The sequence below is a fragment of the Caretta caretta genome, chromosome 6, assembly GCF_965140235.1.
Source record: "Caretta caretta isolate rCarCar2 chromosome 6, rCarCar1.hap1, whole genome shotgun sequence".
In the NCBI taxonomy this organism is placed as follows: Eukaryota; Metazoa; Chordata; order Testudines; family Cheloniidae; genus Caretta; species Caretta caretta.
Genome location: NC_134211.1, coordinates 61,525,287 through 61,549,529, shown reverse-complemented (window position 1 = coordinate 61,549,529; position 24,243 = coordinate 61,525,287). Strand labels below are relative to the sequence as shown.

The 24,243-nt window shown below is 39.7% G+C and overlaps 1 protein-coding gene across 6 annotated transcripts in view; it reads right to left on the bottom strand.

Moving 5' to 3' along the window:
- Window positions 1-149: 149 nt before the first annotated feature.
- The window catches only part of PALS1 (protein associated with LIN7 1, MAGUK p55 family member), a 140,698-nt gene continuing 116,604 nt past the window's right edge, over window positions 150-24,243 (bottom strand). For 5 of the 6 annotated variants that reach the window (XM_048855335.2, XM_075129632.1, XM_048855331.2 and 2 more), the window contains 7 exons: window positions 21,353-21,536; window positions 18,846-18,917; window positions 16,641-16,712; window positions 14,643-14,810; window positions 12,592-12,794; window positions 9,193-9,303; window positions 150-3,172 (listed from right to left, as the gene is read on the bottom strand). In XM_048855335.2, coding sequence (XP_048711292.1) covers window positions 2,996-3,172; window positions 9,193-9,303; window positions 12,592-12,794; window positions 14,643-14,810; window positions 16,641-16,712; window positions 18,846-18,917; window positions 21,353-21,536 — 987 coding nt within the window. In that variant the 3' untranslated portion in view covers window positions 150-2,995. Of the gene's footprint in view, window positions 3,173-6,541; window positions 7,561-9,192; window positions 9,304-12,591; window positions 12,795-14,642; window positions 14,811-16,640; window positions 16,713-18,845; window positions 18,918-21,352; window positions 21,537-24,243 lie in introns of those variants that run through there. The other variant, XM_048855336.2, reaches the window with a different exon arrangement.

The window sequence follows — 24,243 nt, the reverse complement described above, 5'->3', positions numbered from 1 at the left end:
ATTTATTTTGAGCTTAAGGGGCACTTAGTGCTTTTTAAAAAAATTACAGAAGAATGGAACTCTTCAATTGAAATACTTAAGCACTTAGGTTCAACCAACCCCAAAGCAGACTTTGAGTGATGGCAGAAAAGACTTCAACAGCAGCTAGATCAGGTAAAAATTGTAGTTTATTTTGTCTAGAAATATTTTACATTTTTTACATAGTGTGCAGTTCATGAGGTCTCAAAATACAGAGTGCAGATACATTGGGGCTAACCACAGGTCATTGAAATTATTAGTTGTCAAGTCCACATCTTATACAATTATTCATAATCCTTCAATATTTTTGTTTAATTCAGATTATGAAAGTTTTTTTCAATAAATCTGGATTGGTAAAAATGAAGATACCTTCCCCTTTCAGCTGGCTATTAAACAGGTGACCATGCCTAGTGTTTCTTCCAGCAATCAAGTCTTTTACCCCCCAAAGGGACTGAAAAGACACTCTTCCTTCATGACAAAATGGTAGAAAATGCTTTCCTACTTACTCCAGGTTCAGGCAATTTGGGTTCAAACTCTAAAACTGGTGCCAGATACCAATATCCATCTGAGCTCTGTGAGCCTGGTCTGTTCCTCAGTACTGCTCCAGCACACTCACATAATTAGATACAAAGCCAACACTGCCTCCTATAGTCGTGATCATTTCACTTCCATAAATGGATCTCTGTGAAATATCAACACCCCCCCCCATACTTCAAAAACAAACAGGGTACAGCTAAACATCTCTCAACCTACTGCATTCAAAGTCTTAAGGATAGGAGAGAAGGGCGTGAGATTTACCAGCATTCACAGCATTATTTAGTAACAATGTAACATTGAATCTGTCAGGGTTCAGTAATAGAGTGAAATTTTGATAATTCACCTGTGACATCTTTAAAGATGCCTCTCTAAAGATTGCACTTCAACAACTTTTCACTTTAGCAACTTTTTTTTTACAGGCAGTTGAGAATCTACAACTTAAGAGATGTAAACTTTGAAGGGCAGAATTGATGGATAATGCTGTTGCCCCCTAGCACCTGAATTTTGTAGTGTCTCACACCAGACTAAACAGTTAGTGGCTTGCTGCCTCACACTGCAGGTGCATTTACTTTGAATACTTGACTTGGAGCTAATTTAGTAACATGCTAGCTATTGACCCAAACATGATATGCAGTTAATTTCAGTGTTATTTAAGGCTTCCAACACCTGCCTCGCTGTAGGTATGTTAGTGAATGGACCTTATGATTCTTCTCTCAGCCATAGCATGTTCACCAAGATAATATGTACCATGGTTCTAAAACCCAAGTAAACAGCTTATAACTTCTCTCCATAGGCAACCAACTTGCTGGGCCTCGTCTAGGTTTACTGCAGACAGAGATTGTACTATCTTTCACCCTGCAATACAGGAACGTCACTTTACTAAAAGTGACTTAAAACAACCTTTTCACACTATACTCAATCTCTGTGTAGCCTAGAGCTCTTCATTCAGCTATAGACACAGAAGGCAAGAGGTTTGCCTGGATTTGTTCTTCGAAGAAAATATATACACAAAACAAGACTGTGAAAAACAAACTCACTCTTCATTTCTCACTGTTACACTGAATCAACTACACATTGACATAACTCCAGTGTTTAAATGTGGGAACAAGGAAAGACTGTGGCTAAACAAGAGGAGAATCAACATTCACATTCAAGATTGTTCATGCTACCCCCAGAACAAAGAAAAGCTAAAGGTAACATTTCATTTCAATGCTTGGAATAGCCCTGCTGCAGATTTGACAGCTGCACAACTTTCACAGCTCAGGCTAGTCTGTAGGGACATGCTGAACTTAGACGGCAGAACATGCTAGGATATAGACCGTGTAATACATATGTTTCCATATCTGAGGTTGTTTCCTTAAGGTGACTGGTTTACTTAGAGTAGTTACATTCAGCAGTTTTAATTCCAGTTAATTACCTGTAGGACCATTAGCCACAATATATACCAGGGCCAAAATAAAAAGACACTCATTACAACTGCCCATTCAGTCAGTATCCTTTATGTTATAAGAACTGTTTACATTATCAGGAAGAATATTTTTTAAAATCCGCATGTTTTATAAGAATGGTTTTTGTTTTTTTTTTTAATAAAAATATAACCTCTGCCTTCTAAACATCTCTACAAATCTGTGGGGAGCAATGGCTCCCAAATCAACCGATAAGCTTTAAAGAAAAACACAATTCCATAAAAATATCACATCTAAAAGATCAGTACATATTCCTCTCTCATTGGACCTAAGGTTAATGTGCAGTCAAATCTGATTTATAAAGTCTGACTAAAAAGACACAAAGGGTTGAAATATTTACATTATACACATTTTGCAAATTACAGTGCTCTCAGAAAGTGGAATGTAAATAATTAAAAAAATAAATTCAAGCCTAACCAGGCAACTCCAGACCAAAGCGCACCTTATTCTGTGTATTTTTAAAAGGGGAGAATTTCTCATAAACCTTAGTGTCTCATGTAGATTATTTCTCTGCCCGATGTTTTCGTAAAAGGTATATTCACAAACTACTGTCATGTTCCACAAGGTCATTAAGTTAACAGTGTTAAATAATAATATTTATAACTATGTGACAACATGGACTGTATATATACATACATTTAAAATCTTTAGTTTTTAAAGAAAGGTGATTCTAGATAGAAAAGGTAAAGCAGCTGTTAGAAAGGCTATTTAAACTATTAAAAATTGTACTGGCTTGTTCAGAGCTTCCATTTCTAGTCCAAAGAGGAGAAGAAAACCCAGACAATCTTTAATCAGTATATCATTCTGTTCATGAACTGCCTATTAGATTTTCTTCACTAATACACCAACTATCAAGGGGTGCACCCACAGAGGTCTAGAGCTCACACTGCCACCTAATATTTAAGTCTGATGTGCAATCTCCCTTTGACAGACTGCTGGATACAAGTCTGCTTGTCCCTTAGAACTGTTCTTTTTCACCGTAACCAGGTGGATGGCACCCACTGAGGTTCTGTGTCAAGTTTGTTTATTAAACGAAGTAGCTCCTGATATGCCTTATCAAGATCAGAATTCACAATTGCTGTGTCAAAGTAGTGGCCATTGTTTTGTTCCATCTCTCTGGTCTTCTCTATGATTTCTCTTAGCTCTTCTGGCTGTAATGAAAACATAGGAGGAATTAATTTATATCGTATAATTATATGAACATTCTGAATGTTCATTTTGAAAAAATGAACAAAACTACTCATTAGGGGATTGTAAGGTCTTGTACAAAATTTTCATGGCACAGGCAAGTTTGGCTTGGAAACTGCTACAGTGGGCTAGAAAAATGTAATTCCACACACAATGGCTGAAAATGTATGAAGCTGTACAACTACAACAAATATTTTTACAGCAGGTATGTATTTTAATAAGGGCAGGACATGAGACATTTCTATGCATTTTAATAACTATCCAAAATGTGGTAGTTTTGTTTTGTGTGTTCTAAAAGACTTAAGTCTTTAGCAGTAGTTGGTCAGGAAATTCCACTGATCATGCCCAGTCTTATTCCATCACTAGATGATGATGCAGTATTGAGTGAAAAAACTTTTAAAGACACGAAAGGAAAATGATTATTGCAATTAACTGCCCAGCAAATAAGTGCCCTCAAAGGAACCAAATAAGAGGAAAAAAAAATGTTTAAAAAAAAATAAAGGCTAAGAGTTTCAAAAGTGCCAAAGTGATGTATGAGCCAAATTCTCATTAATTTAAACAAAAAAACCCACACCAGTGATGTGAAAGAAACAGTGCTGAGATAATTTAGATTGCGTTACAGAAATAGGAACCATGACTTTGAACATGTAACAACACAATTACAAGAATCAAAACAAAGTTTAGGAAAACGTATTTTAAATATGCTCATTTTTAAAAACAAAAAAAACCTACAGGAAAAGGGACAAGATAAGAGTTACCATAAAAAAACTACACCAGGATAATGAGGAAATGTTAAGAACCACACAATGCAAGTTGCTGAAACCAGTTCATCATTCAGTGAATGTTGCAATAACAACAGAAGAGGAATTTCAGGGGAGTGAAAGGGCCAAGTGGCAGAAAAGCAGGAAAATTGCAGATGGGCTGGAAATGAATGTCCAGATAAGAGAGGCAGAGGGAGAACTGGGAAAGAAGTTAGCAGTGGAATGGGATCATTCTACTTCAGGATTTTATTATCAGTGTAAACAGATTACAGAAGCATGTCAGATTTCTCAAAGCTTCCTGTGCTTATTCCACTGCAGCATTAACTAAGGCAAAAAATATTGTTTCCCTATGATACATGAGATAAGAAGTAAGGTAGGTATTTTCAAACGGACGTAAAGGAGCGTGACAAGTAGCATCCCATGGAGTTGTATGTCTGCATTTGGTAGGGGGCTTCTGTCAATACTGTTGGGTATCATATTGTCGCTGGGGAGTGTATTACGGTGATCGGGATCATGGAAGAAATTGGTACTTACACTGCAGCTCCAAAGAGACGCCCGGGAAAATGCCCAGGGAGTGAAGGGAATCATCTATATGCTGCCCGAATAATTTGGGGCCCTCAAAGGTTAGGCCTTCAGTGGTGGTTTGTACCTCTTTAGGAAAGCCTAAGAGGTGCAGCCATGACGTCCGTCTCATTACAACAGTGGTAATGATGTAGCAGGCAGTGGTATCCGCAGAGTCTAAAGAGGCTTGCAGAGCTGTGTGGGCCAAGAGGTGTCCTTCAGCTATGTGTGCCTGGAGTTGTTCTTTATGGTCATCAGGAAGGTCTTGATAGAGTTCCTGTATTTTAGAATAGTTGATGTAATTATACTTAGCCAATTATATGAGCGCTTCGTAATTAGATATACGGAATTGGAGAGCAGCAGATGAATAAGCTTTATGTCTGAACAGGTCGAACTGTTTCCAGTCTCTAGCATGGTGTGTAACTCGAGATTGGTATAGGTGTCCTTTTTCTGGCATAGCATTTACAACCAAGGAGTTTGGGGTGGGTTCAGAAAACAAATTCCAAGTCCTTTGTGGGAACATAATATTTTTTGACTACCTGCTTGCACGTTGGTGGGATGGATGCTGGAGTCTGCCAGAGAACCGTGGCAGGATTGAAAAGGGCCTCATTGATGGGAAGGGCTATTTTGGAGAAGGAGGATGTGTACAGGATGTTGAGCAGCTTATGTTGTTGATCCTTCACCTCCTCCAAAAGAATGGGGAGGGAGTCTGCAATCCTGCAAAATAGCTCCTGGAAATGTCTGAAGTTGTAAGCTGCAGTAGGGGGTGGAGGCATGATAGCCTCATTAGGTGAAGAAGCAGAGTGGTGGTGGAATTTCCTGCTCTTGTTCTTCCTCCTCATCTGCTGTAGGGAGAGGCTCAGTCTCTGGTGGACGAGAAGCTGGTGGAGAAAGCAAAGGTGTAGGTTTCCAGCTTTGCTCCATGGGAGGCTTCCCAAACTGGACTCTTGTAAATGGCTCGGGGTCCCAGTTCGGCCAGTGTGGAGAGAGTGGAACATGGGGCTGCATCCACGGTGTCTATACCAGGGTTCTGGTTCAGGTGTGGATTGTGAACAGTGAGGACATGTAGAGGAAGTCGTTTGTTCCTGTCTCGAGTAAGAAGGAGTGATGGACCACTCCTCTTCTTCCTCATTGTCACTGAGGAAGGAGGGTGCCATCCTCGAAGAGGAAAGGGAAGAACATTGTGAGTCTGGAGAAGAGGGTGGAAGTGGGGGAAGGTCGTGTTTGAGTAATGGTGACTCAGGCATGTCAGATACAAGTAGGTCTTTAGGGTATCTGAATTCTTGGGGAGGAGGAAGGCGCATCATCGGTACCAGTGTATGAACTGATGCTGAGAAAGAGATGCATTCTCCTGAGCAGCCAGCAGGTGGAGCTGAAGAACTGCTCAGTGCCGAGGGCTCTAAGTCTGCCTCGTTAGGATCTTTAGACTGTTGTTTAATTCATGTACTTGGAAGGGCCCTGGAGCTATGTCCCCTGTCTGAGAATGTTGAGTCGACTGACCTCGCAGGGGATGATTTTCTCGTAGGTGATGTCTCAGGGACGGATGAGGGATCCCATTTCTTTCGTCAAAGTGAGAGAAAGACAACTTTCTCTTAGAAAGGGATGTGGGAGATGAGGATCAGCAGATGAACTTGCAGAGCGGGGAAAGCTGCACAGGGGGAGAGTCCAGGCCCAGGTATGATTCTTGACCCAGTGCTTTCTCCATGAGGAGAAGTCGTAACCACATGTCCCAGTCTTTTCTGGTTCTGCCAGTCAAATTGTGGCAGTGGGAACACTTTTGTGGGATGCGTCCCTGCGCTGTGGGGGCTATCCGTTATTGGGAAGTTGACCCAGCGAGACACTCACCTCTTGAACCCAGGAGATCCAGACATAAGGGTGAGGGAAAAAGCTTCTCAGTCAGAAAGCAGAGAAATGAAAACCTAAGCTATGAAGTAATGAGTAGGGTAAAGTGAAAACGGGGGGGGGGGAGGGGGGGGAGGAGAGGAGAAGGAATACAGAGGAAAGAAGAAGAAATTACTAAACTAAACTAAACCTAACAGGTGAGGCACTATCTAAAGGTCAAAAAGGAGAAGCAGACTCTGCTGCAGATTCCATCCCAGACCAAAGGAATTGGGGGGCGGTCGGACCACACCACGCTATATATACACGTCCCGCTCATAGCACGAGATGGGGAGGTATGCAGATGCAGTCCAACGGGCACTGCTGATGAAGATCTCCGATCCCCAGCACAGGGGGAGCTGCTGCACCTACAGTGGAGCACTCATTCTTCAGTGGAGCACCCAGAGGAACACTCGAAGAACTAAAATATTCTGTCTTGTAACTCCAGTGAGAATAATCAGAAAGAAAACAGATGGTTTGCAAGAAAATATTTTTATTTATTTTTCCTATCACCAACAGCCAGAGTGGATAAAAATTGATACTGATTTTTTAAAAAAATCAGTTTTTAATTTAAATTATAAGCTTTTCTTTTTAAAAATAAACCTGTTTAAAATTAACTCTGAATTTAAAACTAAATATCATTCTTATAGCTCTTTCTGTACCCGTTCCAAATTTTTAACATCTTGTTTGAGGCGTGGACACCAAGACCTGAACATAGAACTCCAATAATGGTCTCACAAATGAGGTCTGAAGAGATAATACCATCTCCCTATTCATATTTGATATTCCACTACTTATGTATCCCACAGTCATGTTTGCCATTTTAACTACAACAAAGCACAGCCAGCTCACTGTCAGCTGGTCATCGACCATGACCACAAAGTCCTTTTTAGTATTGCTGCATTCCAGGATATAGTCGTCCATATTGTGCAACCTTTGGCTTTATTTCTAGATGTGCAACCTTGCATTTGGCTCATTAAAATACTTGTTGTTCAAATGAGTCCACCTGTGAACTGAAATCCTGAATCCTGTACCCTGAAAATGTACAGCAAATGGAGAGTCCAACCAGAAGACAAGCCATCTTGGATAACTATTTGAACTAGTCGTAGAATTCTTCCCAATCCACTTCAAATGTTTAACACAGATAGTGTCTGAAATCCCACACATACAGAATACTCTTAATTGAAATCAGTTTATTATTTTTATTTTTTGTACAACTAAAACAGATATTAACATGAATTAATGGGGCTTGGAGCTTTGGGTTTCTCCCATAATCTTAATTTTACCGAGCTTCCAAAACAATAAACTGCCAATAAAACACTTAGTTTGTGCTCTAATTTTAATTCAGGAATGTCATGCAATTGGTGTGCCACACACTGATCCCTTTGTTCAGTGGCACGTGCTGGGTGTTTTCTATTGCAGCTCGGATTCTGAATTAATACATTAAGATCTCTCTTAGTGACTGGTATATTATAGTAGTAAAATTACTGAACAGTCTTTAAGCAAAGACTCAAAAGTATTTTTGTCTTAACACAAACTACAAATGCTTTCAAATGTGTTTATATTCTAAAAAATAGCATCCAGTCTGCATATCTGTTCAGCAAACTACTTCTACAGTTCAGATATGATTTGACATTTGAGCTATGTTTGAATATGTGCAGCCAGAAAATTAAAAAAAACAAAACCAAAAACCAAAAAACACCTTAGGAAGCTAAGATTAGGTTTGTAATAAAAAAGGATTTCAAACTCAAAACATCTAAGGCATTTTTAACCAATAGGATTGAGGCACACAAATTACACAAGTTAATTGCACTTTAAGACTGGTCAAATTACTTCCAATGTCATGAGTCCATTGCTGTAGTGTTCAACTCCATGCCAGCTGCTCTTGGGAAATGTCTGGCTCCAGTAATGTTTACTCATGACCCTGGTCTACACTGACCAAAATACTGTCTTTAAAACCGTATTAGATAAAACAACTGCTCGAGGTTGTCTTCTAACACAAGGTGGTTTTCTAGGGAAGACAAACCCACAGAGAAAAGCGGCAGGCGAAGAGCGAACAGTGGTGTGAAAAAAGGAGAAGGGTATAGAGGTGGATAGAATTGAAGCACCAATGTACACTTGTCCTGTATTAGTCATTGTCATATTTTAAATCTTTGCTTGTTTTTGCATACTTTTGCTAGTTTTTTATTCTTTAAATTTTAAGTATTAACTTGAAGCCTGGTTGCTGGCCCCATTCAAGTATTTTTAACTGGTGGCTCACCCATAGCTCTGGAGTTAAGCACTTCAAAGCTTGACCCATGACTCTTTGGCATGCATGGAGTAAAAGCACTAAAGCAGCAACTGATCCCAGGTTACAAAGCAGATCTTCAAGCCCAAAAGAACGTCACTGTCAGTTGCTCAAAGCCACCAACCGTTGCAGGCTGGGCAGTATGCAGTAAATGAGACATGTTGTAACAATTAAAAAAAACACTAATAAATTTCTTGTTTTGATTTAGATTTTTGTTTTTAAAGGAAAATGACAGGAAAGAGAAATATACTATAGAACTTCTTGCTAGACCAGCACTAGAATGCTCTCTTCCCACATAATGCACACTCAATGAGGCATGGCTTCATAAAGTTAAATATTTAAATATAATTGTCTGGGTCTAACATTTTTCATATTACATATTTTCACTTGCATTAATAATGCTTAATATTTTTATGCCAAATTCTTTGGAGTTGTCTTTGTCAATGGAGCTCCAGACTTGTAAACAAAACCCACTTATTAAGAAATGTTAAATTACCTTTGGATTTTTACCCTCTTTGGCCAATAAAGCACGTAGCCGCTCTTGCGAAGGTGGTGCAATGAAGATAATATATGGTTTCAAGTCTGAATTGCGTAGGGTCTTCAATGACTGAAGAAAAAAATGTTCCATTTATTATTTCAATCTCATTAATGTTTGTAAAGGACAAGTATAGATGCACTATTCACATAATGTTCTCAAATGCTAAGGTAACTCAGTATAAATTTCAAGAGTTTATTAAAAGTTGTGACATTCCTTAATAGCAGCATGATTAACAATGTCACATAGCCAGACAATCATCACTAACTCTGGTGCCATTCACCTTTTCCTGTGCAATTGGTATTATCACCTTTTTTTTCTTGCTTATGGAACCTCAACATTTGCTCTTGCTCAAGAGTTCTTCATAGAAAAGTAGGTCAACTGTTCCCTAAACTTGGCTTGGCAGAAACTAAATATATGAACTCAGACTGATTGCACTTCTTTCAGTGTTTGAAAGTACAAATAGCCTTAAACTACATTTGCAATTTCTCCATATACAACTGAGAACCAGTATATGTGTTTTGTTACACACTGTCAAAAATTCCATACACAGCATTAACCTTAAAATTAGAAAAACAAGCCAGTTATCCCCTCACAGTTTATCTTACCAAGAGACACCAAGTGCACTAATGATGTGCAAAGCATCCATTTTGCATAGTTTTGTGGTAAGATCACAGGATAGGGAGTCAGGAGAACAGGATTCCATTTCTGGCTCTTCAAGAACTTCCTTCTGTGTGACCTTGGACAAGTCATCATCTCTCTGTGACTCAGCTTCCTCATTTTCAAAATAAGATTACTTACCAGCCTCACAGTGTGTGTGTTAAGAAATTTAATTAACTATTTTTTGTTATGTGCTTTGAGAGTCTCTCATGGACCATTCTAGAGAAATGTAAAATATTATACTACACAGATTGGAATGCACGGTCAGTGTAAACGTGACTCTTTAAAATTCTGAAATAGGGTTAAAGTTCTCCAAATGTATATATTTAAAAACAAACAATGGAAATCATTTAAATAATTCTTTTGTAACTACACCAATGTGATTTTTCACTGTTTGTGTTTGATTATCTAATTGCTATTTTACACCACAGGCTTAACAAATACAGGGCAATTATATGTGATACTGTAGCTGGCATAACAAGACTACAAAAATGCACTGGCAAATCCTTTTGGTTTTACTAAAAGTTAAATTCTAATGTGTTATTAAATAAGTACGTGCTCTGGTTACTGTACACAGAGTTGACCAGAAATGGGATTTCTGATTTGCGGGAAGTTTTGCTTTTTCTAAATTTGGTTTTGTTCCACATTGGAATGAATTCAAGTTGTTTCAAGGTTTCCAGTGAATTGGAAATCCCCAAAATATTTCATGAATCAGAAAGACCGATATATGGTGTTCTCTAAATGAAATCTGTTCCACAGTACCCTGACAGTGGTTGAGTGAAACCAACAAGAATGTCAATTTCATTTAGCAGCTGTTAGGGTAGTGGGGTCTGTGCTTCTGGGGCAGCCCTGCCATGTGGACCTTCCCAACTGGGGCAGTCTGCATGGCGGGGCAGCCCCAGAGCTGCACATCCTGGGAGCGCATCCCAGGTCTTTCAGGTTCTGCAACAGGGAGATTGGAAGGCCTGAGAGCCCTAGCGTTAATAGGTGTTCTAAGGTCTTCCAGGCTTCCTGCAGTAGAGCTGGGAGTCAAGCCCTCGTTAGAGCTGGAGCTCCTATGGGTTTCAAGCTCCCAGCTTCAAGGAAGTGAGCATGGAAGTTCTGGCATGTCTGTCTGCACCAGAGCCATGGAACCTGCAAGACCAGGTCCTCAAGCTTGTGGCAGCCCACAGGCTGGAGCTGTCCCAGAGCCACTGAACTTGTAATACTCTGGCTCCCTAGCAGACCGGCAAGCCAGCAGGTTTCCCATGGCTCCATCAGAACCCTGCATTTGATTCGCCAACAACTTACTGAACCTGAGAGGTTTTCACAAAATATTTTGTGGTTGACAAATTGGCATTTTACAATGAAACTGTTTCACTGGAAAATTTCCAACCAGTTCTAATTTTATACCACCTTAAATATCCCTTGGTAGAGTCTTGAAAAATAAATGTTATTTCTTCAAGTAGTTAATTACTAGACAAGTGAAGTAAGTACTTTGCTAATCAGAACCCCTCCATTATTGCAAGTTAATTTCCCCCTGAACCAAATGAGCACAAAATATTTAGTCACATTACAGATTATTCTACTCTATATAAGTTCTTATACTGTACTCATCACCGTAGCGAGCACCTACCCATGTTTGTCTCTCTGAAATAAATCCCACCAGCATATGAGTTTGAGTGAAAAAAATTCTGAATTTCAAAACCACTAGATTTTGGTTTTAAAGTTTTTCTTTTAAAGTTATTTTCATTTAATTGGAGGAAACCCCACCCCCACTTTTCCAAGCATTTGATGAAAGTTTCCCCTCTAAACTGCATGCTGAGTTTCAACTTGAGCTGAAGTTTTACCATTTGTTTCAAAATATGTTTAGAATGAAAAAAGGCTGATCCTGCAAAGTTCAGAACACCCTTCCTTCAACTTCCACTTAAGTCAAGGGTCTCTCAACTACACAGATTAATTACATATGTAATTAAAGCACTAGCACTGGCCCATGTTTAGATGGTATGTTATTGAGCATTCACGCTATCAATCCTATTTCACCTGTATTTATCCCTGTGTCAACACACACATACAGTGAAGTGGTGCAAACTCACTGTCCTCTGTGGAACAGTGGCAGTAGGGCTCATTATAACATGTTTTACAGCCTTTGCTGTAATTTACAAGGTAGCAAAGGCTAAAAAGAGGTCATATCAGTAACTGGAGTTGTTTAAAAGTACTGCTGTATATTCCACCTGCTAGAGCTGTTCCTTTTGGGGACTGCATAAGCGCTCCCTTGATAATCAGTGCCTTAGGTTGAAGAGAGAGGTACCTTCCCCAAACTATTCCACCCTCTGCAAGATTTCAGAGTTCAGACAGTAAGAGAATTCCAAGGCAGTGGGGGAAGGTGGGCATTATCAACACTCCTAAAAAAAGTTAAAAGTACACAGGGCTTCAGTTTCCAGAGCATTTTTCACAAGTACTATTTATCTAGAGAACAGATATGGATCAGGCTGTAGATATACCTATTCCTATACCTTGTCTGCCAGGATGTCTGAACAATATATAAAAGGGGCTGCCCTAGGGATTGAATAGGCTGCATACAGACGGACTAGTAGAAAATGGATTGTTACCAGGTGTTCGTTTCACACAGGTCACCAGTGTCGTTTTACTAATACCAGATGTTGTTCCTTCAGTAACATGTTCAGTTTTCATAACAACTGCTGCAATGAAATATAATACCTGTGTATGGAGATTTAAAAGGCATATCTTGCCAGAGTTGATTACTTGCCGCACAGAGTCTATGCTGGTACCATACAGATTCTTCTCAAACTCGCCATGCTCAATAAATTTCCCTGCAGATATGTCAGTCTCAAATGTCTGCCGTGAGATAAAATGGTAATCTCTGCCAGCTACTTCATTCTCTCGCCTACTCCGAGTTGTATCTGAAATTAACAACCACCAAACAGAAGTTGAGAAAAAATGGTGTACTTCTCAAATTCCAAGTGTTTCAGGAGTAATACACCTTTTTAGGCTATAGTACTATGCAATATCCAATTAGACAAAAAGGCAGCTATTCTCTTTTCAAAAATAAATCTCTCTAAACAGATTAGTCTGTGTCAATTGTATCATACTGATCTTGCATTTAGTGTTTTTCACGCAGAATGATCTGGAAACTCTTTACCAACTAGAAAAGAAATCCCTTCACTATGCAGCCACTTTGGATGGAAAGCTCCAGCTGTTTAATAAAACACAGCAACATAATTCAGAATACATAGTGGAGAATATCATATTCAATGGAAACTGCAGGGGGAATTTAGGAAAGCACAGCATAATCATCCCAAATTTGAATTTACCAGGACCCTCATGTTAAAATCACTTACTATTGTGAAGAGTTCCATGGGATTTTTAACTAGTGTAAGTGTCCCAATTTTATGTCTCATCTGGGAGAAGAAGAAAAAAAAAAGCACTTCCAGCAGCACCCAACACCATGCTAGGGCACTGTTCCAGTACTGACTTATCAAAGCCACTTTCTGCACACAAAGGTTATCTTTACTGATCCTCCTACCCAGAACTGATCTTACCCTGCTTAGCTTGCAATATTCACGAAGATCATAGCCTGAGGTGGTCTGGTTGCAGGTTATATTTAGGATAGTGGTTATACTGTCTGACAGAACATACCCCTGTATTCACACCCTACAAACTACTGTAATAATCTTTGTACAAGGTATGCCATGTAAGGCATCTTTTGAAAACTCAATTCACTGGTCAGTAGTGTCCCGATAAAATATATGTAGCAACACTGTATGTGAAGCTTTAAGACTTTTCTGTATGATATTATTAACGTATGTTCCAAATCACACAGCTCTGCCCAAGCACAAGTTGGCAACCAGGTCTGTCCTAAATGAAGGAATGTGTGTTTGCCTTTATTTGCATTTTAGCAGTAGACAGAGTCATCAAGCAGGAAGGGAAAACAAAGGAAGTTCAAACAGGAAAGAAAAAAAAAACAAAAAACCCAGCAGGGAATATTCTTCCATACAGACACTGTCTCCTAGTTCTCAGCTGGAAATAGGTTTCAATAGGGGGACTGGAACTATGAAAAGCAGGGACAAACACCCCAAGGGACCCCTCTCCCTGCACATCTCTTTCTCTGCACCTGAGAAGACAAAAGGAAACAGCTGTTGGACTTTGGGGAGGGATCCTGACCTGAAAATATGGTCAGTAATCTATTGGAGCATGTGGTGAGAAAGTTTGCTTTGTGACCAAGATAGCTTCTTACCAGTAAGCATTTTTATCTTTATTTTTCTTGTAACCATTTCTGACTTTTATGCATTATTACTTATACTCACTTAAAATCTCTCTTTGTAGTTAGTAAACTTGTTTTATTGTTTTATCGAATACAGTGTATTTAAACTGAAGTGTCTGGGTAACTATTTAAGGTAATAAAATGGCATATTATTCCCTTAAAGGAATAATGGACTTAATGTATTTGCACTGTCCAGGAGAAGGCCAGGCAGTACAGGACGTACATTTCTGGGGAAAATCCATGACTGGAAGTGTGTTGGAGTCAGTATAACAGAGACTGCTGAGAACCAGGGTGTAACTGGAAGACTGCAGTTCCACACTGACACTCAGGGTGTGGCTTGCATGCTTGAGGGCTGTTTATGAGGAGCCCAGGTGGGAACTACTTCAGCAATGCATTGTAAGACATCCAAGGTTGCAGGGCAGGGGTGACAGCCCCCCCACTAGTCTGAATTGTACCCTGGTGTGTCACATCCTCCCCTTAAACTTACGAGGAACTGCAGCTGCAAAGCGATCTACTTCATTATTCATTAGCCTCTGACGTAGTTCATTCTGGCCGCAGTTCTGTGGGCCAATCAGGACAATAGGCCTTTTCCTATTTGCTGGCTGGTGATACAGTGACATTTCCTCATAGGTTAAAATTTCTTCATTGTCATAATCTTCAGAGATAAAACAAAAACAAAAAAAACCCTGAAAAATATTATTTAAAACAAAGACGACAACCAGATATAAAACATGACTGATGTTATTACTACATGAGAAAGACAAGGTGGGTGAGATACTATCTTTTATTGAACCAACTCTCACAGACCCCTTCTTCAGGTGTGGAAAAGGTAACCAGAGTGTCAGAGCTAAATACAAGATGGGACAGACTGTTAAGCATAAGGGGTTAACTCATTTTAAGTGGTCTTCTGCAATGTAACAAGAAACCCATGGATCATCACACTTATCTCCACAGATCCAATAACCATTCCAGATACTAGGAGGAATCTTATCTACAGCCAGGCACAGATACTACAGAATATGGTCAAGAGAACCTCCTTCAGTACAGGAAAACACCCCCCCGCACTCCATATGGGGTACCATCAAAAAATTACAACTCATATTGGATGGAGACCACTCTTGAAATAAATCTTTCCTGAATCTCTTCTGGCCTTCAAACAACCCCCCAGCCTTCCCAAGCTCATCATCAGAAGAAAGCTTTCCACAGACCAGGATACACTAACTCAAAGCAGCACCAGACCCTCCCAGACCAACAGATGCAAAACCTGCAGACCTATTTCTATGGTTACAATGATTAATACCCTCCACAACACACCACTCAAGATCTATGGGTCCTAATATGCTGATCACAACATGCGGTGTACCTCATCAGTGCATCAAATGCCCCAGCAACAACTATGTGCGTGAAACCAGACAATCTCTATTCTCTCAAATAAACTCTCACAGAAATATGATAAAAAGACAAACATTCTATTACCTGCGGGTGAAAACTTTTCACAAAGCAATCACTCCATCACTGATCTCTCAGTCCTCGTCCTTCAAGGAAATCTACATAACCCCTTCAAAAAAGAGGAGACTGGGAATTTGAATTCACAACTCTGCTAGACACTAAAAATCATGGACTCAATGGAGACACTGGTTTTATGGCTCACTACAACAATTTATAACCTAACAACCCTTGTTTGTCCTATGACTGCAGAGATGTTAATTGCCCACTTCATTTTAAGTGGTCTCTGTAGCATTTAAAAGCTTCTCTTTTCCACCAACACAAGTTGGTCCAATAAAAGATATTACCTCATCCATCTTGTCTCTCTCATATCCTGGGACCAACATGGGTATAACAACACTATTACTATATGGCAGTATTAACTGCAATGTGAGCCTGACACATAATGTAAGGAGCTTAGGGAAATCCATATCTCTTCCTTTCTCACTGTGCACCTCTCACTCTTGAGTCCCTCTGATGGGTATATCAGCCTTTCGGCTGAGAATTGGAGAGATCTCATTGTCTGTTTATTTCTCCAGGATTGCGCTATTCAGCAATGAAATGCATTCCTCTTCCTGTCAGAAGAAAGTGTGCTGCCAGGCCCTACTGGCACGGATTTGGGGAATAAATTTGCTGATATGTTTATAAATTAGGTTTCTAATAAAGAAACAGTAATTCAGCAATTATTTCTTGGTATTTATATTTATAACCAAAATTCAATTTTTTTTAGATTTTGTCATACAATTTGCATTTACCATAAATCCCAAAAGTACTTTTGTATATAGAACGCTACTGGAAGGAACTTTCTGCTGACACAGTTTCAGTCTCATATCGAATATGCATACAACATTCAATAAGAAATAGCAGGGACAAGCTTTATTTAGCACAAAAGAAGAAATGGATTTGTCATTGTTACAGCAAGATAAAGAACGTTCAGGACATTTTAACTAGAAAATTCTAAAACTGACATACAGTTCACATCAGGGTTATTACTACTTACCATCGTTTTTATTGGCATTGTACAAAACTTTTTTCCGTTTCTTCTTATTTTTCTTTGCACACCAAAGTTTTCCTGGAAGTCAAATTAAAAAATCACTAGAATCAGAAATGCTTGGACACAAAAACAAAGCTTCTTTTTCCTGGCTGTGTACTTAAAGATGGTAGGATACAGTTTGTCTTTCTAAATATTTTACATGTATTTAAGTAAACTAAGAAATATAAATTTCTATAGATTATAGCTATGTAGTATTAGATTAATATAACTCCTACAACACAATACCAACTGCCTCCTGCATTGCTCAGACTCATAATGTGAGGTCATCTAACTCTTCTTGTTCTCTTACCTAATACATTCAGTAGAGTTCAAATACTCCCACTTTTCTTCCACATTTCCAAGGGCCATCCTTTCTGTTAGGTCTTTACTGCTAAAAACTCTTGACCATACGCTCTTATTTTGTGTCTTGACTATTATAAACTCTTATTCTCTGACTGCCTTAATATCCCTTATCTCCCTGCCAATTCATACAAGACACTTCCTAAGAATCTCCTCTTTGTTGCTTTGAACAGACTTTATCCACCCTTGTCTAGTTAAGGTGGTCTCAGAGTACACAGATCTTTAGAAGTTTTCTTCTAACCCACCTCTGTCACTATAGTAACAAGGGAGGGGTGATGGATGAAATTCCTCTCAGAGAGGATGTGAGGCTCATCTCCTTGAATTACTCCAATGAGATTTGCATGTGCTATGAGAACATTTGAGTACTAACAAGCTCCTACACAAACTTCTTGCCTATACTAAGAATTTCAGAGAATTATCCCATCCAGGCTAGATCTACAGGTGGGAGAATTCCCTAAAATTCTGTATGTAGACAAGGCTCCAGAGACACTGACAATCAGAGTCCAGACACTCCAAGGAAAGAACGGATGGTTTAAACCCCCAAAATGAGCAGTTGAACCAACTGACTGCATACTGTATTATGGTACTGTAAAGTGTATCGAGTAAGGTCTTTTATGAAACCCTGAACTTAATGGTCATTAGGACATATCTACAAACTGTGGTTATGAATCTACATATTTATGTACATAGAAAACTGCATTCATGACCTTACTACAACTTCAACTATACCCAGGGCAGGCCTTAGGGAAAATGGCACCCTGGGTAAACTTGTATTTTGGCGCCTCGCACCCATCATCCCTGGCTCCCACAGGCTCCCTGGGCTTCCCCCCTTCCATCATTTCTGGACCCTGCTGCCTCCCCCAGTGTTTAATTTGTACTGAAAGAGATGACAGAGTTCAGCCCTGGCCCAATTTAAGCACTGGGAGGGCAGCCTGATACTGGTGGGTGTTGGCTGCGTGCCCAGCTCTGATAGCAATGCCACAGTCAGCAGCAAAGTAGAATTAAGGGCGGCATCTTGCCAGAGCCCACAACCCTCCTGCAGCCCTCTGGCCACTCCTGGCTCACCAGGGCACCATTTCAGATTTTGGGGGGTGGGAGGAAACTTTAACCATAACTCCAGCGACTACTTAGGCATCTGAAAACTCTAGGTTTGTTTTTGTTTTTTTTGTTTGTTTTGCAGATAACTTAGGAGTTAGCTGACAGGAGCATTATATGTAATTGCTATATAAAGAAATAAAAAATAAATATGGCTTTAATTGGAGCTTGTATATAAAGTTTATATGTAAATTTAGAACAATCAGGAGATAATACAGCAAAATATTCCCAATCCCAAACCTTGAGGTATCAGTTCTGGAGCTTTTACACATATCAGAAACACATGGTTGATACTTCGTACAGTATCTCTACTAAAATACAAATAAATAAAATCTGCTTACTTTCTCTAACAGACACTCTGTGTTACTGCCATTATCTACTCTATTTTAGTCAACTGTTTTTCATTCCACTAAAAACATAATTTTAACATACGTGATTAAGGTTTCCCCCCCCTTTTATTAAGAAAGGGAATATGTTTTTCTAATGATTTTAGCATTCCAGGTGCAACCTGTAACTGAACTGGTATCTAATTTCAGGGCAAAGTTAAAATCCATTATGGAGCTGGTAGAGCGTAACCTTGAAAGAAGCCATGTTGTACAAAAAAGCATGCATGTGAAAAAGCATGTGAAAGAGCCCTTGATACCAAAACTTCAGACACCACTTGAATTAACATTGGTATGACAGCTGCAGAAATTTTCTTTAGAATATATATCCAACCTGATTTCTCTGGCTCCTTGTCTTCTTCTATAGTTTGCTTCATTGCTTCCCTTTGCTGTTGAAAGCTCTTTCCTTAATGTATAAAAAAGGTACATAAAAGCAGTTAGCACTGGGAAACCACTCCTATTTCCTTTTACAAGCAAGATGCCAGTTTTCTTTAACTAATTCCTCAGAATTACACAACTACACTATTATCATACCTCTCAACCTGCTACGGCCCAAGTGGTACACACTGTGCGACAAAGATCCAAAATGAGGGACAATGTGTTATACATGAAACTTAAATTTTATGGAATTCATTCTTTTAGGGTAAAGAACTTTCTATAATCTCAGTTTCATGACTACAGTTAATGTATATAATTTTAAACAACGAAAGTAAGGAGATGGTGAATTTGTGTGGAATGTAGGTAACTGACTAAAGTGTAATCCTTCAAAATAAGGGATATTTGGAGGTACAACTAATTTATATTTCTGCATGTGAAAAACAGAGGGTTCTATTTGCAGTTTGGTTGTAGTGACCTAATTAAGCAAATGGACATTTATGGTTAACTTTTCACAATGGTGCATGGAATCAAGCTGTATGACTTTTGCAAGCAACTTTTAAAAAACATACATTCCTTTTAAGATCTAGTTTTGTGCTCAAATATACCAGTATTGTCACATCCGTGGCAACATCAGTAAGTGCACCTATGCATACATACTTAGGGCAAGTGATGGTGTAATACAGTAACTCCCCACTTAACGTCCTCTCGCTTAACATTGTTTCGATGTTACGTCCCTGCTCCATTACAGGACAGGCTCATTTAAAGTTGTGCAATGCTCCCCTATAACGTCGTTTGGCTGCCTGTTTTTCCACGGCTGGCAGGCCTCCCCTCCCCCCCCCGTACCTCCCGCCTGCCAAGGGACCCTGCAGATTAGTGCCTTCCCTCTGTTCCCCCCGCCTCCTGCTCGCAGCAATCAGCGATCTTGCAGTATTCAGGAGGCTGCGGGGAGGAGCGAGGACACGGTGCGCAGCCTCCCCGCTCCCTCCCCTGCCTCCTGAACACCGCAAACCAGCTGACTGCCGCGGGCAGGAGCCAGGGGGGAGGCTGCGTGCCACATCCTCGCTCCTCCTGAACATCGCAAATCAGCTGATTGCCACCGGCAGAAGGCACTGATCCGCGGGGTCCGCTGGCGGACGGGAGGCACTGAGGGTGGGGTGGGGGGGCGGTGTGTAGAGGAGCTGCCAACCTGTTTAATACCTGTATTAAATTGCTTGTTTAAAATTGTTTTAGATGTATATAATGCCTTTTGTCTGGCAAAAAAAATTTCCCTGGAACCTAACCCCCCCATTTACATTAATTCTTATGGAGAAATTGGATTCGCTTAACATTGTTTCGCTTAAAGTCACATTTTTCAGGAACATAACTACAACATTAAGTGAGGAGTTACTGTATAGGGAACAATCCTGTATTGTTAAGGACAGGGACTGCATGATCCAATAAGATATTTCCATCTTTAACGTCTATGATTCTTAAATGGAAGGATTCAGCTCTTTGAGAAATACCATGCAAACACTTATAAAAGGAAAAAGTTATTTAGAAAACTGTCGTTCACTGTAGCGTTCCCAACATACACCTCTCAAGGAAGAGGAGTGTATCCTTAGTATTACTCTGAGCAATTCTGCTTTGAAGAGTGATTATAAAAGAATGGCATTGTTTTGCAATGATTTTCATATTAAATATGCTCAGTTTGCAAGTAAAAAATGTGGATGTTTTGTGTTTTTATAAATTCCAGCCCTGCAAAATCAGCCTGGACTTACAGAATCAAACTGAGTTCCTTTTCATCTCATCCAAACATCACAAAGTAATGAAGTCACACTTGTGAAACACCTGTCTTCAAATTATTTCTTGTTCACCATATTGCTGCCACTGGATTTGCATTGCATGGGTGTAACAGATAAGATCTTAATAAATAACTCTCTTGTTGATGCTCCACAATAGAAGGTAAACACTGGTTCCAATGACTGAAAATCCAATTAATCTGAAGCTCCAAGCAGTTTGAAAGAGCAATTTCTCTACCTACTGCTCTCTGTACTTACTGAGCCTAAATTTGCTTTCTCAGAGGGCGGCAGAGTAAACTGGGGTTAAGGTGCAGTGTTGCTGCAGCAAGCAGCAGAGGAAATGTGAACTCAAAGGGAAAAAAGCAGAAACTAGTGGAATGATCAGGTCTAATCTGTGATTGGCAGACATACCAGTGGATGCCTGTGTATGAGAAAATTAACACCTGCTTCCTAAGAAATAGGTAACTATTTTTGAACATGTAAATTAATTTCTATATCACAAAACCATCACAGTGGTTCTCTTTGCTCAAAAGAGGTTCAAGCAAGAGATGGACATTTAACGAGCCAAACTCCAGGATATAAAAGTCTCTTTCAAGACTTTTCACTTGCTGTAGTGGCTTGTATTCCAAACAATGGCACCTCAAAATTTCTGCACATCTGTGTTTTTGGTTACATTGCACTGTACCTGGGATAAGGCCTGCCAAAGGCTGATTGTCTTCATCTCCATCTCGGTAGGCCTGCCACCAGTTTGGATCTTCTTGGCTGATCACATGGAGTATATCTCCCTTTTGAAAAGACAGACCTAATTCTCGGCAAGGTACATAAGGATCATCAGAAGGATCATAGTCAAAATGTGCTTTCACGTGTATCTAGGAAACAAGAGATATAAAAATAAAAGGGAAAATATATTTAGTAATTCCAAGGATTCATATCCCCTAAAACATTCTCTCCCTTTGGCTGTGAAACAAAATCTGTGACAAGTTGTAATTTCAATATTTGAGTCAGTCTCTTGTATGCAGGTATGGACGGCACTACTAACATATGTATAATGGTGGGGAAAATATACCCGTACCAATTTGGGGGAAGGTTAGAAACTGAAGATGAAGGCATGAAAATCCTTTCATACAAATGACTATGCGCCAAAAACACTGAGGTGAAATAGTTCAATCCAGTTAATGAAGTTAATGGAGACACACATAGGGGTTTTGGTGGTACTTTTAATGCAAATTCCTAGTTTTGCTACTTAATTTTGGCTAAAAGGGAAGACTACTTATCTGTAGTTCTGCTTCTCTGAAGACATCATTACACTGGACTCTGATTCTTGTGTTAGCACTCCTTATCGCAAAGCCTATACAACTCCCTTAGCTCAGATTTTTTTCTCTGACCAGATACTGATTTAATTCCTTGAGATCCTGAAGGGTCAGGGTCCTCCTGGCTTTTTTGCTCATCAGGAAGTACCTAGCATAAAATCCATTTCCTTTTTCACAAAGTGGCACAAACTGATGACTGTCTTTGCCAGGAGGGACTGGATTTCCTGCAGCATTTTTTCCTGACACTGAGAAGAGAGAGAGAGAATTCTTGGGCACTGACAATCTGGAAGTATTTCTGAAATCCTAATTTAGTTGCTTCACCAAACTGAGTTTGCACCATGTGTCCAAGGTGGCCAGGGCTGACTAGGTGTAAAAAGCTTTTAAGTTTGCTCCAAGCACGGATATCCTGGCAGGATACTGAAAGTAGCACATATGGTACACATTCTGGAACCCTAAAGCTTTTGCTGCTTGTACGAACTGGGCTTAGAACCAGTCAGCTTCTGCAGCTGATGAGGCTGACCACTCTGGAGCTGGGATCCTTTGAAATCAGTTGTAGATGGCTTATAAGAAGAAAAACTTTTCTTTTGCATCTTTTAAATTAGGGCCATGAAACAGGTCCAAGACACTAGTATGCATGTTATTTTTCCCCTCTGTAAAGAGGCTTACATCTGCTTCCCAAACAGGTTCTCTTTGGCATATAGCAGGTCCTTGAATTTTTTCTGCTGGAAATTAGATGTCTGCAGCCAAGCTGAAGGAATCCACTCAAAGTAGCATCCTTTGCAGTCATATCCTGCATTACAGGATGCTCACACCTGACATAAGGCAAAGTCTACACCATAATGGATAATTTCTCTGAGTTCCTGGTAATTCTCTTTGGAGGAAGATCAACCAGGGCAAAGGCCTTCTACAGCTGCCACTGGCCACACAGGCCTGGTTGAGCCAGGTGCATCAATCACATAAGGAATATGTGATAAGGCGAAGTAGGCTAAAGCATGGATGAGTAAAATCCAGGACACGCAAGGTGGTAGAGAACTGAAATTAAGTGTGCTGAAAAGGTGTGCCAAGAATAAATGCACCAAATCACTAATATTACAGCAACCGAACACCGAGGCTCCCTAAGCAGACAGCCCAAAGCACTGGAAAATGTACTGCAGCACAGAGCTAGGTGTCAGAGAGCACAAAACCCAAATTAATAAGGAATTTAGCTAACAAGTATAAAAGATATGCCTGATCCTCTAATAGCCACAAAGACTAATCACAGCAGGAAGTTTCTTCTCTAGGTGTGCTCAAGAAGGAACTGGCATAGGCAGAGGTATATGTAGTCCGTCATGGGTAGTGCATGACACTGCTATTCCTCTCTAGTGCCAAAAACTACTGTGCTATGGGAATTTTGTTAGATTTGTGCTAAGGAGCACTAAACTTGTGAAAAGCCTAGATCCTGCCTACAGACAAGGCAAAACTCCCCACCAAGACAGTTGAAAATGGATACGAGAGGCACACATTTCTGCTTTCCCCACCATGCTGCATTCTATATAGGTAAAAGGGGGTTCCAACTGCTATAGTATCTTTGGGAAGGAAGGAATCTATTCCCTTTGCCAAAAAGAGGTAATTCTAGAATACAATTTGAGAATTTGCAGCCAAATTAGTTCCTTAAACAGGAAAAAAGTCTTTTTAAAAAAAGGTCTGAAAACAGAGAGGCCTGGAACCATGCACCCGCTTCTGTGAAGGCAAAAATTAAACTAGCTGGCTTGTCAGAGGAGGGGCATAGTCACTGGCAGGAAGGTTGACGGGTCTGAGCTTGTCTCCAAGCTGCAACAGTTTGAAAGTTCACTGTGATAGACTATGGACTTTAGTATGATGAAAATACTAACTCTATCTAATTAAGGGAGTTTACCAAAGTGCTATTAGTCACAGGTATGTGGCAAAACAAAAAAATCTCACTTCACACTGCAGAAGCCTTCTTCCATTATACAACTGTTTTTCACTACGTAATAATTTAAATAGGAATTATAGTTACAGAACACACACAGTAGATCCATACATGCTGAAAAGGTTGGTGAGGAGAACTGAGAACACACACTCCTTTTACAGAATGTGAAAATGCAGTCAATTGCCTATTTTTATGAAGGTAAAGAAAATCCTTAGAGGCAGTATTGTATGTGCAGTGGAATTTGCTTATAGTCAAATAATTTTTCTGGGGAAGAGATCACTTCATTAGTACCAGAGTTTTATTACTGTCTGAATTACAGTTTTCAACACAATGGTG